We start from the raw sequence: 18,040 nt of genomic DNA, 5'->3' as shown, positions 1-18,040 counted from the left end.
CATGTTCAAACCAAAGTCTTTTGGGAGTATTTTTCTGGCTCATGAATTCCTTTTTTAGGAGTTCATGGTCAATCTCAAAAGTGTTCTCTACTTGTAAAACATTAATATAAAGATCCCCCTCTATATCAGAAAAAGTAGGGGATTCAGGTCTCCATGGAGGTCTCTCTTGGGTTTCTAGGATTTCTGTCCTAGGAGTTTCTACCCTGTACCAAGGATGCTTAACCTGATTGGCTGTTTGGGTTACCCCTCCCAGGATAATTTTATCATGTATCACTTTCTATATCCCTTGTTGTAGTGAATGACCTTCTAGCACTAGTATGTCTAGCGCTAAATGACCCACTTTGAGAACTAACACTTGTTCTGCCAATTCTGGCTGACCTTGTGGAGGAAAACCTAATTTCTACATCCCCATCTTTCTTTAACAAATGGCTGACCTGGCTGCAAGGTCTCCTTGACTTCCTCCTCTTGTTTGTCTTCTTCCTATTCTCCTTCAGATTCACTCCCTCTGGACGACACAGGGGCTGACCTCATCCTTAATGGTGTCCATATCGGCCTGCCCTCGTGTGCACTCAACACCTTTTGGCCTTCTGCACGTAAAAGAGGAGTGATCTTTAATTTCGATTCTTCTATTGTACCTTAGAAACAAGAGAAATCAGTTAGAACCAAAAAGAAAAATAAAAACAGAAAATAAAACCTAACTAAATTGACTTAACTAAAAGTAATTAAACTAGCAATCAACACAAATAACAATTCCCCGGCAACGGCGCCAAAAACTTGTTGTATGTTTTCCTAGAGCAAATTAATTAACCTTTTACCAAACTCTAGGTTAATTCACAAGTGCACGAATCGCAGAGTGCTCATTTTACACTACTTTATGATACTAACTCCCTAACTCAGAGTGCAAGAACTCGATATTTTGTGTGTTGTTAGTTTGTTTTTTTTCTTATAGAATAAAATGAGCAAAGAAGAGAAAAGGAGCCGAAAGAGCCATTTTTAGACATTTCCTAGTCAAACTAGGAAAAGTGGAGAAATCCTATTCACACCAGGAAATGCTGAATCCCAGTCGAACTAGGATTCCTAGTCTCACAAGGAAAGATCAAGCTTGAATAAGAAGGAATCATGACGATCCGAAGCCAGAAATGAGAAATCCTAGTTGGAGTAGGAAATCCTGTTTGAACTAGGAAACCTAATCTGAGTAGGAAATGGAGTCCTAATGAGGATAGGAGTCATGAGGGCAAAATGGTAATTGTGAAATTCCAAAGTGAGATAGAAATCCTAAGTCAATAAGGATTCCTAGGTGGACAAGGAGAGGTGGTCAAAGTCAACAAGTCAAAGGTTCTAGAAGCTTCTGGAAGACATTGGGCCAAAGCACAAATGGATAAGATGAATTTCGGCCAAGGGATGGACTTGGGCCAGGCATGAAACCCTAAGGAGGGTGCGGCATGGGCTTAAGTGGAACCATAGGGGCTGGCGCATGGACTTAAGTAAGGGGCCATGTAGTTGGCGCATGGGCTGAAGGAGAAAGGCCTAGTGATTTGCGCAAGGGGCTGCTGTTATGTGTATTGGGCTTAAGTGAGTGTGGCCTTGGTCCATTAGGTCAAGTTACATCAATCCCACATTGAAGAGGAATAGGAATTGCAGCCCCACTCACCTCTATAAATATATCCTTATAATTCAGAAAGAGGGCTCTTGCCTCTTTTATTTTTCACATATCAACCCAATTCTTGAGTGTTTATCATTGAGAGTATGCCATAGTGAGGATTGGAGTTGAATCTATTATGTATGTATTGATTTAGTTTTGTTTGTCTAATACTTGGATTTGTGTCAAGGATGGCCTATATGACAATAGAGGAGCGAGGTATGTTATTTGAAATGTTATTAGAATTTGAAGAATACAATTTATATGCCTTGCTTTCCTATGTGATTAATGGTTGTGGGCATGAATTCAGTTGTTAGGATATTAGAGTCAGTCTTGAGTCTTTTCTTTCCTTTATTTGCTCGAGGACTAGCAAAATCTAAGTTTAGGGGTGTGATGAGTGTGCATTTTGCATTACTTTATGATACTAATTCCTTAACCTAGAGTGTTAGAACTCGATATTTTGTGTTTCTTGTCTTGTTTTTGTGTTTTTAGGTCAAATGAAGCAGAAATGAGAAAAAGAAGTAAATGGGGCCATTTTAGGACAATTCCTGGTCAAACTAGGAAAACGAGTGAAATCCTGGTCAAACCAGGAAAAGTGCAGAAATCCTAGTCAAATGAGGATTCCTAGTCACACTAGGAAACGTCAAGTCCAAAACCATCATTGCAGAGCCAGAAATGAGAAATCCTGATTCGAACAGGAAATCCTGGTTGAACTAGGAAACCTAACCCAACTAGGGAAAGGAGTCCTAATGACACTAGGAGACCCCAGGGGCAATATGGTCATTACGAGGAGTCAAAATGGTTAAGGAATCCTTCATTTTCAAGGAATCCTAGTTGCACTAGGAAATGTTGGTCAAAGTCAACTCTACAAAGTCAAGGTTCCAAAAGCTTATAGAAGGTGGTGGACATTCATGGAAATGAATGGAGGGAAGAAATGAATTTGAATTCAAATGGAAATGAGGGGCGAAATGAGAAGTCAAAAGTCAAAGGCCCATGGGCCTAAGGGATGCCGAACCCAAGATGGGCCATGCATGCACATGCATGGGACAAACCCTAGCTGCCCAAAGTCCATGCGTAAGGAGCAAGATGGCAGCCCATGCATGCGCATGCATGCCATGCAAACCCTAGCAGCCAAGGAGCCCCATGCACAAGCCCAAGATGCAAGCCCAAGGTGGAAGCCCATGGAGTGAAACCCTAGCCCATCTTGTGCAAGCCACTTCAGCCCAACACATGTGAGCCCAATGCACCATCAAAGTCCAAGACCAGCAGCCTATGCGCAAGGGGGGAGGTCCTAGCTGACTTGCATGCGCCATTTAAGCCCAAAAGGCCAAGCCTTTACCACAAGCCCATAGCTAGAAACCCTAGCTGATGTCGCAAGCTACAAGGAGCAGCAAACCCTAGTTGTGCCACAAGCCCTATCCTTGCCTCTCAAGGATTTGTCCTCTATATATATCCCATCAATTCAGAACCATAGCATACCTACAGACTTGAGAGCCGAAATCTCCTTGCCTCATAGTTTATTTTCTGTTTTAGGTTTTTAATTTCAGTTTTTAGTTTTGTTCTTGTGAGGGCTAGCCGAAAGTTGAGAGAGAGAAGTTAAGGAGTGGCGTGGCTGCATGTTGAGTGCTCATTTTACACTATTTTATGATACTAACTCCCTAACTCAGAGTGCAAGAACTCGATATTTTGTGTGTTGTTAGTTTGTTTTTGTTTTTATAGGATAAAATGAGCAAAGAAGTGAAAAGGAGCCAAAAGAGCCATTTTTAGACGTTTCCTAGTCAAACTAGGAAAAGTGGAGAAATCCTGGTCTCACCAGGAAATGCTGAATCTCAGTCAAACTAGGATTCCTAGTCTCACCAGGAAAGATCAAGCTTGAATAAGAAGGAATCATGATGATCAGAAGCCAGAAATGAGAAATCCTAGTTGGAGCAGGAAATCCTGTTTCAACTAGGAAACCTAATCCAAGTAGGAAATGGAGTCCTACTGAAGATAGGAATCATGAGGGGCAAAATGGTAATTGTGAAATTCCAAGTGAGATAGAAATCCTAAGTCAACAAGGATTCCTAGGTGGACAAGGAGAAGTGGTCAAAAGTCAAAGTCAACAAGTCAAAGGTTCTAGAAGCTTCTGGAAGACATTGGGCCAAAGCACAAATGGATGAGATGAATTTCAGCCAAGGGATTGGGCTTGGGCCAGGCGTGAAACCCTAAGGAGGGTGCGGCATGGGCTTAAGTGGAACCCTAGGGACTGGCGCATGGACTTAAGTGATAAGCCATGCAATTGGCGCATGGGCTGAAGGAGATGGACTCAAGTAACTTGCGCATAGGGCTGCTGTATGTGCATTGGGCTTAAGTGAGTATGGCCTTGGTCCATTAGGTTAAGTTACATCAATCCCACATTGGAGAGGAATAGAAAATGCAGCCCCACTTCCCTCTATAAATATATCTCTAAAAATCAGAAAAAGGGTTCTGAAGTTCTCTTACATTTTTCTTTTAATTTTCGCAGCCCTAGCAGCCCCTCTCTTCTCCTCTTGCCGCAAACCCTAGCAGCCACCCTCTCTCATGTTTTTCTTGTGCCGCAGCCACCATCTCCCCCTCTCTCTTTATTTTTCTTTCTTTTCTTGTCTGGCCGAACACTAGCAGCCACTTTATTTTTGTTTCTCTTTTATTTTGTGCTGAACGGAAGAAGAAGGAAGTGAAGCCAAGCAGCAGCCACCAACACCCAGCCGTGCGCGCCACCTTGCCGAGCACCTCAGCCTCCTTGCCGTGGAGCCCAAGGCCGAGCAGCAGCCCATCACGCCACCACCTTGCAGCCGCACCTCCACCCCATCATTCGTGGCTTGATTTCTTTCTCCTTTCCTTTTATTTTAATTGTTTTAATTATGCATTATTTATTTATGGATTTAATTATGTGTAACTGAATCTTGGGCTAGGGCTAGGATGAAGCCCTAGCGATGCTGTTTACTCTCACTATGGATTATTGATATTTTAATTATTTACATGTTGACAAATCTTGGATCTCTGTTTAAATTGAATCTATTTGTTTCGCATCTTTGACTGATCACCTTAGGTTGCATGCATCTAGATATATGTTGTGAAACTAAATAAGCTCGAAAGGATGATAGTTTCAATAGGCAACAAGTGGATATCCTAAGATAATATTCATGAGAAAAGGGATCATAGAGGACATAGGGTACATTAATTTGGAGCTATGCGCTATGTGTTTGTCACTCTCACAGATCGTAATGACTCTTGCATGGGTAACAGCTGCCTTAGCTTAGCACTAGGGAACATGCAAGTTAACTGGCTAAGGAAGGCCCAAGAAGCTCTTAGTTTATGCACAGTAAGGGGAGTAATTGCTAAAAGTAACTAGCCAAACCTTTTAGTAGACGAACTTTGTTGATATGTTTATATATTGATTGTTAATATCCATAGTAGAGTGAATGGTATGCTAGTGGTGGATTCTGACCCCTAGTGTTTCTTTATTATTGTTTTATCCAAATTCATTCAGTTGTTATTTTAAAGTTTTGTCATTTATCTGTTAGTTTGTCTAGTCTCAAAAACAAATCAAAACCCCCCATTTGCGTGTGTGAGTTAGAGTTGATTTAATCGAATTTAATTAAGTTAGTGATCATAACACTAGTACAATTCCCTGTGGGATCGACCTCGTATTTGTAAGCTTTGCTACTCCGCGATTCGTGCACTTGCGAGTTAACCTAGAGCTCAGAAAAAGTTATTTAATTTGCTCTAGGAAAACAACCAACAAGTTTTTGGCGCCGTTGCCGGGGAATTGTTATCAGTGTTGATTACTAATTTAATTATTTTTAGTTAAGTCATTTTAGTTAGGTTTTATTTTCTGTTTTTTATTTTTGGTTCTCACTGATTTCTCTTGTTTCTAAGGTACAATGGAAGAATCAAATTCGAAGATCACTCCTCTTTCACGTGTAGAAGGCCAAAAGGTGTTGAGTGTGTACAAGGGAAGGCCGAGACTCAATTGGACACCATTAAGAATGAGGTCGACTCTTGTGTCGCCGAAAGGGAGTGAATCTGAAGAAGTATACGAAGAAGAGAAATCAGAAGAGGAAGTCGAGGAGACCCTGCAGCCGAAAGCCTCTCAAATGAGAATACCTTTGAGTGATTATTCGTCTCCAACGCTTCTAGCTCAACCAACGTGCATTGCTTACTCTCAAGTGGAAGCTGATTTTGAACTTTCAAGTGGGACAATCAAACTTCTTCCATCATTTCATGGGTTAGAAGGAGAGGATCCCTACGTGCATATCAAGGAATTTCATGCAATAAGCGAGATTGGCAAGCTGAGGGGGTTGAGCGATGATCAAAGGAAGTTAAGGTTATTTCCATTCTCTCTTAAAGATAAAGCTAAACATTGGTTGTTTTCCTTGCAGGTCGCTTCAATTACAACATGGGAGGAACTGGCATCTAAGTTTCTTCTGAGGTTCTATCGAGTTAGCAAGACTATCATCATGAGGAAGCAGATCTTAGGGTTTACACAGTCAGAGGACGAAGTGTTTCATGAGAGTTGGGAAAGGTACCAAGAGCTTCTGACTTCGTGTCCACACCATAATTTTGCCCCATGGATGCAGATTGAGTACTTTTATGAGGGTCTGTTGGATCAAGATCGTAATATGGTGGATATGACATGTGGAGGAGCACTGAAAAAGAAGACTTTTAAGGAAGCATGGACACTCTTTGACACATTGGCGTTGAGTTCACAGCAGTGGAATAGACGGAAAAGAGTGGAAAAGAAATCAGCTATGGAAGCTGAGATGTCTGAGCTTATGCAGATGATGCAGGTTCTGATGGCGAATTAAGGAGCTAGGTCATCACATGGAGAGTCATGTTTCGAGGTTGACAAAGTTCAAGCTAGACCGAGGGTACAGTCCCCTGTTGAGCAGCGAAGTACTTATTTGGAGGACATGATTGCTACATTAGCTCAGAGTACAACTTCGATGTCTAATGATACTAAGACATTTATGAATAAGACTGAGGAGCAGTTGAGTATCACAGCTAAGGCTATCTCGAATTTGGAAGCCCAATTGGAACAAGTGACTTTAACCTTGGACAAAGTGGTAAAGGGTGCACCAATTCAGGATAGGGCAGAAGCGATCACTACTTTGAGAAGTGGGAAAGTGGTTGACAACAAAGTGGGCACTACTCAAGAGGATAATCCGAGTAATGAGGATGAGGTTGAGATATTAGAGCCTGAACAAGTGGAACAGTACAAGAGGGATAAAGTTAAGGTTAAGGATGAGGAAGAGGAGGAAAGAAAGAAACAAGAAAAGCACATTGCTACGCGTGCTAACAAGAAGGCCGAGATTACTTCCTCTATTCCAAGAGCTCCATTGCCTTTCCCTCAACGCCAAAGGAAGCAGAGTAAGGACGAGCAAGCTAAGGAAATTTTGGAGATGTTTAAGAAAGTGGAAATCAACATTCCTTTGCTTGATGCCATTCAGCAGATTCCTAAGTATGCCAAGTTTTTGAAGGAATTGTGCACACACAAGAGGAAATTTAAAGAACATGAACAGGTGTGTCTAAGTGAAGAAGTCAGTGCTGTTTTGCAAAGAAAGTTGCCGCCCAAGTTGAAGAACCCTGACAGTTTTACGATTCCTTGTTTGGTTGGGGATCATAAGTTTGAGAAGGCATTGCTGGATTTGGGAGCAAGTATAAATTTGATGCCGTATTCAGTTTTCGCACAGTTGGGCATAGGAGATCTTAAACCTACTAGTGTTACTCTTCAATTGGCAGATCGTTCAGTAAAGGTTCCGAAAGGTGTGGTTGAAGATGTGCTGGTTCGGGTAGCAGGTTTGATCATGCCCGCTGATTTCATCATTCTTGAAATGGAGGATACCCCAATTAGAGGGAATGAGCCACCGATCATATTGGGAAGACCGTTCATGGCCACAGCGAACACCAAGATTGATGTGAGTAATGGGAAGTTGACAATGTCTGTACTTGGTGAAACGGTTGAGTTTGATGTTTTTGGTGCAATGAAGTATCCAAAGGAGGAGGATGATTGCCTAAGGATTGATAGTTTGGACCCATTGGTTGAGGAAGTGGGCGAAACTAATCTTGCAGAAGATACATTGGAGGTTGCTTTGGGAGCACTCGAGTCTAGTGAGTTGGATGAAAACGTGGAAACAACTCCTACACGTTTGGCGGGCAACCGACCTCTCAGGAATAAGTGGTTCAACCAGTTTGAAATGCTAGTACCCACTAATCAGAAGACGCTTCCTTCTATTGAGCAAGCACCTAAGTTGGAGCTGAAACCGTTACCGGAGCATTTGAAATATGCATTTTTGGGAGAAAATGAGACCTTGCCTGTGATTATTGCAGCTAATTTGAGTGCAGGCGAGGAAGAAAGACTTTTGAGAGTTCTGAAGGAAAATCGGTTGGCATTGGGATGGACCATAGCCGATATCAAGGGAATCTCACCCACAGTATCTATGCATAGGATTCTACTTGAGGAGGAATCTAGGCCTACTCGTGATGCCCAAAGAAGACTGAATCCAACTCTGAAGGAAGTTGTGCGTAATGAGGTAATCAAATTGTTGGATGTTGGTATTATTTATCCTATCAGTGATTCGAAGTGGGTTAGTCCTGTTCAAGTGGTGCCAAAGAAAAGTGGTATTACTGTGGTGAAGAATGAGCAAAATGAGTTGGTTCCCCAAAGGACGCAAACCGGTTGGCGTGTTTGTATTGACTATCGGAAGCTGAACACCGCAACAAGGAAGGATCATTTTCCTTTGCCATTCATTGACCAGATGTTGGAAAGGTTGGCCGGCCATAGTCACTATTGCTTTTTGGATGGGTACAGTGGGTACAATCAGATTGCTATTGCACCCGAGGATCAAGAGAAGACCACTTTCACATGTCCATTTGGTACGTTTGCTTATAGGAGGATGCCATTCGGATTGTGCAATGCGCCTGCAACGTTTCAGAGATGCATGATGTCTATTTTCTCTGACATGGTGGAACGAATCATTGAGGTATTTATGGATGATTTTTCTGTTTTTGGTTCGTCTTTTGATGCATGTCTGGATAATTTGTCTTTAGTTCTGAAAAGATGTCAAGAAGCCAATTTAGTGCTTAATTGGGAGAAGTGTCACTTCATGGTTCAACAAGGGATAGTATTGGGTCATGTGATTTCAAAAGAGGGCATACAAGTTGATAAGGCCAAGATTGATGTGATACAGAGATTGCCGCCTCCATCGAGTGTTAAGGAAGTAAGAAGTTTCCTAGGCCATGCTGGGTTTTATAGGAGATTCATTAAGGACTTTTCTAAGATTTCTAGGCCTTTGTGCACCTTATTGCAAAAAGAGGTGAATTTTGAGTTTAATGAGGATTGCTTGGTTGCATTTAACAAGTTGAAGAAGCTACTCACTTCTGCCCCAATCATTATGCCACCCGATTGGAACTTGCCGTTTGAGCTCATGTGTGATGCAAGTGACTATGCTGTTGGAGCAGTTTTGGGTCAGAGAGTCGATAAGCTGCCACATGTGATCTATTATGCAAGCAGGACTCTGAATGATCCACAGTTGAACTATTCTACTACAGAGAAGGAGTTGCTTGCTGTGATCTTTGCCTTGGAGAAATTTAGAAGTTATTTGATTGGGTCTAAGATCACCATCTACACGAATCATGCCGCTCTCAAGTATCTGCTGAATAAGAAAGACGCCAAGCCGAGGTTGATTAGATGGACTCTATTGCTACAGGAATTTGATATTGAGATCAAGGACAAGAAAGGGTGTGAGAATGTGGTAGCAGATCATTTGAGTAGACTCGTCAATGAGGATCAGTCTGAAGAGGACACACTACTGTTACGAGAGTCATTCCCGGACGAGCAGCTTTTCGCCATTTTGACTACTCCATGGTATGCTGACATAGCGAATTATTTAGCGAGTGGAGTGTTGCCCAATGATCTGACACACTACCAAAGGAAGAAGTTTTTGCATGATGTCAGACAGTATGTGTGGGATGATCCTTATTTGTTCAAATATGGGTCAGATCAGTTGATAAGACGATGTGTACCGGAAATGGAGCAGAGAAATGTCATTGAGATGTGCCATTCTAAAGAATGTGGAGGCCATGGTGGAGGAACTAAGACCGCTTACAAGATTCTTCAGGCAGGTTTCTTTTGGCCCACTATTTTTCATGACTGTCATCAGTTTTACCTCACATGCGATAGATGTCAGAAGATGGGAAATATTTCTACTCGTGATCAGATGCCGCTGAACTTTATGTTTGAAGTTGAGATCTTTGATGTTTGGGGTATAGATTTCATGGGGCCATTTCCATCTTCTTTTGGATACGAGTACATTCTGGTTGGAGTTGATTATGTGTCTAAGTGGGTGGAAGCTGTCGCTTGTAGGACTAATGATGCTCGAGTGGTCTTGAATTTCCTTAAGACCAATATCTTTGCACGATTTGGTACCCCGAGAGCAATCATTAGTGATGGGGGATCGCATTTTTGCAACAAGCTGTTTGAGGCCGTGATGAAGAAATATGGAATAAGGCATAAAGTGGCTACTCCCTACAAGACACCCATTGGAATGTGGAAATTTCGAATCGTGAGATTAAGTTCATTTTGGAAAGAACGGTGCTCGCCAATAGGAAGGATTGGTCTACCAAGCTTAATGATACATTGTGGGCTTATCGCACCGCTTACAAGACACCCATTGGAATGTCTCCGTTTCGACTGATATATGGGAAAGCTTGTCATTTACCAGTTGAGCTTGAGCATAAGGCATATTGGGCGATTAAGAAGTTCAATTTTGATATTCATGCCGCTGGTGAGAAAAGGAAGTTGCAACTTAGTGAGCTGGAGGAAATACGACATTTCGCATATGAGAATGCTAAGTTGTACAAGGAAAGGACCAAGAGGTACCATGATAAGAAGCTACGTCCGCGAGAATTCTTTGTTGGAGGGAAGGTGTTATTATATGATACAAGATTACGTCTCTTCCCAGGCAAGTTGCGTTCAAGATGGACCGGACCTTATGAGGTGATTAGAGTGTTTCCTTATGGTACAGTTGAAATCAAGAATCCGAAGAATGGGAACATATTTAAGGTCAACGGTCATCGTGTGAAGCCTTTCCTTGAACCTGATTTTGAGCTGAACCAAGAGAAAATTGATTTCTAGTACAAGACTAGGTCTGGCTAAAGACGTGAAACTTAGCGCTTCTTGGGAGGCAACCCAAGGGATGGATGACGACGAGGAGGTGATTTGGTACTTATGCATGGGCGAGCCTTTTCACTCCAGCCAAGGTACGTTTTCACCCTCTTTTCGCTCATTTAAGTAGATTTGTTTTATTTATTGTTTTTCCTTTCCTCTGTTTATTATATTGTGCATTACATTTGTCTTTCATTTAACATTGAGGACAATGTTTCTTTTAAGTTTGGGGGTGGGGAATGCATTGCATTTTTGGAATTTAAAAAAAAAAACAAAAAAAAAACAAAAAATTTTTTTTTGAGTCTTTTTGTTTGTTTGGTTGTCTTGAGTCCCCAACTGATTGATTTTATTATGCATGGCTATTATGAGCATGTCTAGCTTGACTATATAGTATGAATTCTTCTATCTCTAGTATTGGTTCATAACATGCTTTACAACTCTATGAAGTGGGCCTTGTTTTCATGAGCTTAAGTGATAACTTACATGACTAGAGATGCATATACTTAATAAAGTAGACTTGTATGACCTAAGTGAGCTTTTGAGCCCTGTACTTCAATTCTTGAGTGTTTACATTACTCTAAAAATTTTCGTTTCATATAAAGTCGTTGTGATCTCATTATTCTTTCTTTTGATTAAGTACTTGGAATATAATTGTGAATCAATGAGCTAGAACTTCTCTCTTAATCTATTCAAAGCATGGATATAACTACATGAATCTTAGGAAATGATAGTAGGCCTTGTTTGTTTTAACCCATAGCCTAAAGTCTACCCTATGTTATAACCCTAGTCAAACATTTTGAGCCTAATGACCTTTTCTTTGTTTACCCTTATACCAAACCCTAAGTTTGGGGGAGTTTCACTCCTCTACCCGTTTACCTTACCTATGAATTTGCATGGAGTTGGTGAAAATGTGAGGTTGAAAAGAAATGTCTAGGCGTAGCTTGATGTAAAAGGAAAATGAATTGTGCTTAAGAGTGTTTGTCGTTCCCTTTCTAAAAAAAAAAAAAAAAATCAAGAATCAGAAATCAAAGGGAAGGGACGATTTCAAAAGATGTAAGTGGAAAGGTGTTCGAATTTGAGCTATGCGTACAAATTATGCAAAGAATGCCTCTATTGATTTCCTTGTGCGAATCCATAGTCTGTAGCCCTTTGCTCTCCCTTTCATTTCAATACCTTATCCTAACCTAAGCCTCCATTACAACCCACATAAAAGCCCTACTTGATCTTGGGAGAATTGTAGTTCATTATGTGGAGTCTAGATAAAAGGGAAGCTTATGGTTATTGATTCTATTCCAAGTATATTAATTCCTTCTATTGAGATCAGTGTTTTTGTTTCTTTGTGCCTTTCTTTCATGATTAATATGTGAGTTTTTTTTTTATCATATCATCTCTCACATATACTTGAGTGCACGTGTTAACCCAATCTCTGAGCGCTTTATTATTGAGAGTATGCCTTAGTGAGAATTTGAGTTGAATCTATTTTGTGTATGCTGATTTGGTCTTGTTTGTCCAACACTTGAGTTTGTGTCAAGGATGGTCCATACGCTTCATGGAGGAGTAAGGTATGTTAATTGAAGCATTATTAGAGATTGAGGAATAAATTCTATATGTATCTTGCTTGATTATGCTATTTATGGCTGTGCTTATGAAGTCATGTGTTGGGATGTTTTGAGTCTGTCTTGAGTCTTTTCTTTGTTCTTTTTGCTCGAGGACTAGCAAAATCTAAGTTTGGGGGTGTGTTGAGTGCTCATTTTACACTATTTTATGATACTAACTCCCTAACTCAGAGTGCAAGAACTCGATATTTTGTGTGTTGTTAGTTTGTTTTTGTTTTTATAGGATAAAATGAGCAAAGAAGTGAAAAGGAGCCAAAAGAGCTATTTTTAGACGTTTCCTAGTCAAACTAGGAAAAGTGGAGAAATCCTGGTCTCACCAGGAAATGCTAAATCTCAGTCAAACTAGGATTCCTAGTCTCACCAGGAAAGATCAAGCTTGAATAAGAAGGAATCATGATGATCATAAGCCAGAAATGAGAAATCCTAGTTGGAGCAAGAAATCCTGTTTCAACTAGGAAACCTAATCCAAGTAGGAAATGGAGTCCTACTGAAGATAGGAATCATGAGGGGCAAAATGGTAATTGTGAAATTCCAAGTGAGATAGAAATCCTAAGTCAACAAGGATTCCTAGGTGGACAAGGAGAAGTGGTCAAAAGTCAAAGTCAACAAGTCAAAGGTTCTAGAAGCTTCTGGAAGACATTGGGCCAAAGCACAAATGGATGAGATGAATTTCAGCCAAGGGATTGGGCTTGGGCCAGGCGTGAAACCCTAAGGAGGGTGCGGCATGGGCTGAAGTGGAACCCTAGGGGCTGGCGCATGGACTTAAGTGATAAGCCATGCAATTGGCGCATGGGCTGAAGGAGATGGACTCAAGTAACTTGCGCATAGGGCTGCTGTATGTGCATTGGGCTTAAGTGAGTATGGCCTTGGTCCATTAGGTTAAGTTACATCAATCCCACATTGGAGAGGAATAGAAAATGCAGCCCCACTTCCCTCTATAAATATATCTCTAAAAATCAGAAAAAGGGTTCTGAAGTTCTCTTTCATTTTTCTTTTAATTTTCGCAGCCCTAGCAGCCCCTCTCTTCTCCTCTTGCCGCAAACCCTAGCAGCCACCCTCTCTCATGTTTTTCTTGTGCCGCAGCCACCATCTCCCCCTCTCTCTTTATTTTTCTTTCTTTTCTTGTCTGGCCGAACACTAGCAGCCACTTTATTTTTGTTTCTCTTTTATTTTGTGCTGAACGGAAGAAGAAGGAAGTGAAGCCAAGCAGCAGCCACCAACACCCAGCCGTGCGCGCCACCTTGCTGAGCACCTCAGCCTCCTTGCCGTGGAGCCCAAGGCCGAGCAGCAGCCCATCACGCCACCACCTTGCAGCCGCACCTCCACCCCATCATTCGTGGCTTGATTTCTTTCTCCTTTCCTTTTATTTTAATTGTTTTAATTATGCATTATTTATTTAAAAGTTCATACATATCACTATAATAATATCAGTTTTAAAGGTATTCGATATAATATAGTTTTTAATATCATTTAAAAGTTTTTTTTTTCAAAAACTGATATATAAAGTATTTTACATATCATTAGAATTTTGAATGTGATATATTATGTTGGACAAATTTATTAACTCTGCTTTAAATGTGATATCTATACAAATAAATGATGCGAAAATTTAAGAATTGAAAAAACGCGGTACTGTTCACCACTTCAAATTTTTTTACAACCCGTGTTTACACACACCTACACTCGCACACCCACACTCACATCCAAACTGAACCACGCCCAGACCAAACCCACACCGACACCCACACCCACACCCATACCCACACCCTAACTCATCATCTTCTTCATTGATCTCTGACGAAGATATATGGATTGAGCTCGAAGATTAAGCTAGCTAGCTGGGCTTCCAATCCACCCAGCCTTAAGATGTTGAGAGCGAAAGCTTATAGATCGAGATCGATGGGTTGAGCACTCGCGAAGGCTTGCAGAACTCATACTTCCCGATCTGCGAGTCGTGCCTCAGCGACAACCCCTACGTCGGCTTGACGCGCACTGATTACGGCAAGGAGTGCAAGATCTGCACGAGCCCCTTCACCGTCTTCCAGTGGCGGCTCGGCCCCGATGCCCTGTTCAGGAAGGCTAAGATTTTCCAGGCCTACAACAAGTTTAAGAACCTCCTGTACCTCGAATAAGGCCTCCCAGTCTAGGTTCGTGACACCGCCCTCGCCATCGACTCCAACGACTCCATTCCCAAGAGCGATGTGAACTGAGTTCTTCGCCAAGGAGCATGACTGCAAGGTTAGTTTAGCGTAATCTAATTTTTGTTTTGGATTAATTAAGGTTTTGGATTTTGGGGGATTTGGTTTTGGGGAGTGCAGGCTAGGGCGGAGTTTGATTATGAGTCTTGGACTAGGAGCCTTCAGATACTTCACAATGGACAAATATGCTTGTGTTTGGTATCACTCGTACAAATTTATCTTTTACTTCTTTAAGCCAGTATCCTTGCTGTAGGCAGCGGCAACAAAGTTGTCGAACTAGTAGGAAGTGATAGTAAGATATTAATTTGTTGCTTATTCTACTGTCGGCCTAATTTTTGATTCATTATGGAGTAGGCTAATAAATTATAAGCTAGGAGATCAACTTTGTTTCTTTGGATATGAAAGAGCACACTAGATGGTTAGCATTAGAGGTGTCAAACGGGTCAGGCCGGCCCGAGCACGACACGGCACGACACGATTAAAATAGGCACGGCACGGCACGGCACGATTAAATGGGCCGGGCTGGGCCGAAGTTTTTAGCCCATCGGGCACGGCACGGCACGAGCACGACACGGGCCAAGCACGGCACGAGCACGGGCACGAAATGGGCCCGAATTAGGCACGACTATTTTAACATTGTTTTTTCTATTTTTAAAGAACTTTTCAACAAAAATATTCAATTTTCATGAAAAATAATGTTAATATTTAATTATAAATAAGAAAAAATATCATAAGATTAGTTTTATCACCATAAAAAATAAAAATAAAAATAGGTCCGTGGGCCGGCCCGTTTAAGGCACGGCACGAGCACGAATGGCCCGCGGGCCATGGGCCGTGCTGGGCTTAGATCTTAACTATATGGGCCGGCCCGAGCACGGCACGAAAGCACGATGGACTCAACTTAAACGGGTCGGGCCGGGCCGGGCCGGCCCATTTGACACCTCTAGTTAGCATCACATTGTAGAGCTTTTTTTTTTTTTTTTTTAATCTGAGATTAGGCTTAGAGGATATAATTGTATTTCGATCAATTCTTTTAATTTTAGAAATTAAGGATATAGGACTTATTGATATATGTTTGTGTTAGAGAGGTTATAGAGGTGTTGGTTTAGATATAGGATTCTCCATGAAGGTGATTGTTGTGCTAAATTTTTCTTGCCTTTTCAAGCATCAGTGCTTCTTCTCCATAAATATTTGTTCTCTTTCTCTTTATTTGTTTCATTTAAAAGTATTAAATTTACTTCTTTCTGTAGCTATTTATTAGTTAATCAAATTAGTTTATTTTAATGGTTAAGCTTGTATGTAATGTGTAAAGTAGCAAAGTTATGGACTTGACTGAGATCTGATTGAAATTACTTATGTTTCTTAAATTCTTTGTTTGCATGAGACTTACAAGTCTGCATTTTTTTTTTAGTAATTTGTGAATTCTGTAGAGTTGAGTTCCTCAATTGTTTAGGGTCTTAAGCATTCATACAAACTATTAAACACTTAACGAGGAATTGATAGAGTGGAACTGGAATTGGTCATTGGAGCAGATACATATACTACATGTGATTGAGATTTGTTATGGGGATGTATTTAATAGCTTTATTCATACCACTGACAGTGCTGGTATTTCATTTCTCCAATAGCTCTTATAATTGTTATTCGCACCACTGCAACTATACTGATTTTTTTTTTTTTTCAGTGCTATAGGTTTTGGTGCTTATTATTAATGAATTACATGTGGTGCTATGGACCTATTTTCAGTCTAAAGATGGTGTAGTAGATTGCCAGGTTGGATGCATGGCTATGTGTAAAGATGTTTTCAAGAATGATCTGGCAATGATTAGGCTATCTTATTCTTTGGTCTGTTGCAGAGTCCGTATTCAGAGGCACTTGCTAGTTGCTGATTTCAACTCATCAAACCTGTCTTGTTTTCTACCTTGTTGCCCTTCAAGGCAAGCTACAAAACAACTTAGGTGAGATGACACCTTGGCACTGACAGTCTTGGCTGGTATGAGATGCTTGAATCTGTTGCTTGATTGTGTGAATATGGAAATGTATCTTATGAGTAATTTGTGCTTACAGTCTGACCTTCTAGTTGCGAAGAAGGAAAACAAGCGTTGCTGCCCATTATATTTCACTAAGGTGGGTTTGATGCCTTGAACTCTTATATATTGGTGCATTCTCTAGAGCATCCAGAAGACCAGGGGTTTTTCAACATATTATGGTATTATAAAATGGCAGTAGTACTCTTTTGAACTTAGCCTCCAGTCCAGTGTCTGCTATCATAGCCATGGCAGTACGTGTGGTTCTTTTGTTCGGGGTCTTACTATTCTGCTTTACTCAGGTACACATTGGTTAATTTTTATGATTTTGTAACTTTGTTTTTTGCTCTATTAGAGAATAAAATGTGCTCTGTTAGATATTAATTTGACTAAGTTAGGATATGCATCCATGCTGCAGGTTTCATCTGATATCAAGATTGAAGAAGAGTTACCTCATCTTTGCCAAGCAACAAAAAATTCTATTCTTTTCTTTTTGTTTAAAATATTTTAAACCAATTTTTTTTTTCTATTTTTGTTTAATAATTGTATGATTTAACAGTGAAAAGTGGGTTTTGTTCCTTTGTGGGTGTTATTTCAGCTTGTTGTGAGAGGTGGAATCAGAAGGCTAATGCAAGACATAGGTGGGTCTCTAATATTATTGTGATATAATGCCCCAAAATATATATAGATTTTGGACCTGAAAACTAAGTTTTTGAATGGTAAAATTTATGAGTTAATTTGCTGTGTGTCTTGTTTTGTGTTAATTGATTAGACTGTGGAGGGTTGTGCCAGGAGAGGTGCAATGTTCACTCGAGGCCAAACCTTTGCAACAGGGCTTGTGGAACATGCTGTGTGAGTTGCAAGTGTGTGCCACCTGGGACTTCTGGAAACAGAGAGCTTTGTGACATGTGCTACACTGAGATGGTCACCCATGGCAACAAAACCAAGTGCCCCTAGCCCCTAGGCCCAACCAGTGGAGTCTCAAGTTCCTGATCAAACTGGGTTATAGCTGTTTCTTTTTTCTCTGTCATTTTGATCAATTATAACATTGAACTATTGAGCAGTGGGTATGCTGAAAAAGAAAAAGTTAAAAGGGGTAGGCATAGATGCATTGTGTTTGTGTTAGCTATATATGTATGTGTGTAATCATTTTCTCTTGTAGCTACTGTTCAAAAGCCTCTTTGATATATATATTATTTTTTTGTCCTGAAAATACCCATAATTTGTTTTTTCGTTTTTTCATTTGAAGTCCTCCCTAATTTTTGTGATATGTAGACATAGGTGGATCTCTAATATTTCAGCTTGTTGTAAAACTTTTGGGTCCTTTGAAATATATGACAATTGATGAAATGGAATTGATTGTTGAAATATATGAA

The 18,040-nt window shown here is 40.6% G+C and overlaps 2 protein-coding genes across 7 annotated transcripts; both read left to right on the top strand.

Annotated features, from left to right (window-relative positions):
* The first annotated feature begins 6,408 nt into the window (after positions 1 to 6,408).
* Positions 6,409 to 9,872, top strand: LOC147273175 (uncharacterized). Its single transcript, XM_086228169.1, has 3 exons — positions 6,409 to 6,447; positions 6,964 to 7,860; positions 9,840 to 9,872. Exons 1-3 carry the CDS (start codon positions 6,409 to 6,411, stop codon positions 9,870 to 9,872), a joined length of 969 nt encoding a protein of 322 aa, XP_086084295.1.
* A 4,257-nt stretch (positions 9,873 to 14,129) lies between these two features.
* LOC147273174 (snakin-2-like) lies at positions 14,130 to 17,780 on the top strand. 6 transcript variants are annotated; one of them, XR_015124198.1, is made up of 5 exons: positions 14,130 to 14,677; positions 16,322 to 16,595; positions 16,705 to 16,764; positions 17,263 to 17,305; positions 17,437 to 17,780. XR_015124198.1 is itself a non-coding variant. In XM_086256655.1 (5 exons), exons 3-5 carry the CDS (start codon positions 16,913 to 16,915, stop codon positions 17,619 to 17,621), a joined length of 282 nt encoding a protein of 93 aa, XP_086112781.1. In that variant the 5' UTR covers positions 14,396 to 14,677; positions 16,494 to 16,595; positions 16,705 to 16,912; the 3' UTR covers positions 17,622 to 17,780. The 6 variants fall into 6 exon arrangements, 4 of the variants coding, with proteins under 4 accessions (XP_086112781.1, XP_086112780.1, XP_086112779.1 ...); XR_015124197.1 differs by having other exon boundaries at positions 16,705 to 16,966; positions 17,083 to 17,305; XM_086256655.1 differs by having other exon boundaries at positions 14,396 to 14,677; positions 16,494 to 16,595; positions 16,705 to 16,966.
* The last annotated feature ends 260 nt before the right edge of the window (positions 17,781 to 18,040 follow it).

This window comes from Dryas octopetala, chromosome 9 (genome assembly GCF_963921425.1).
Source record: "Dryas octopetala chromosome 9, drDryOcto1.1, whole genome shotgun sequence".
NCBI classification, from domain to species: domain Eukaryota; kingdom Viridiplantae; phylum Streptophyta; class Magnoliopsida; order Rosales; family Rosaceae; genus Dryas; species Dryas octopetala.
The sequence above is the reverse complement of the archived record's forward strand: the minus strand, read 5'-3'. Positions and strand labels throughout refer to the sequence as shown.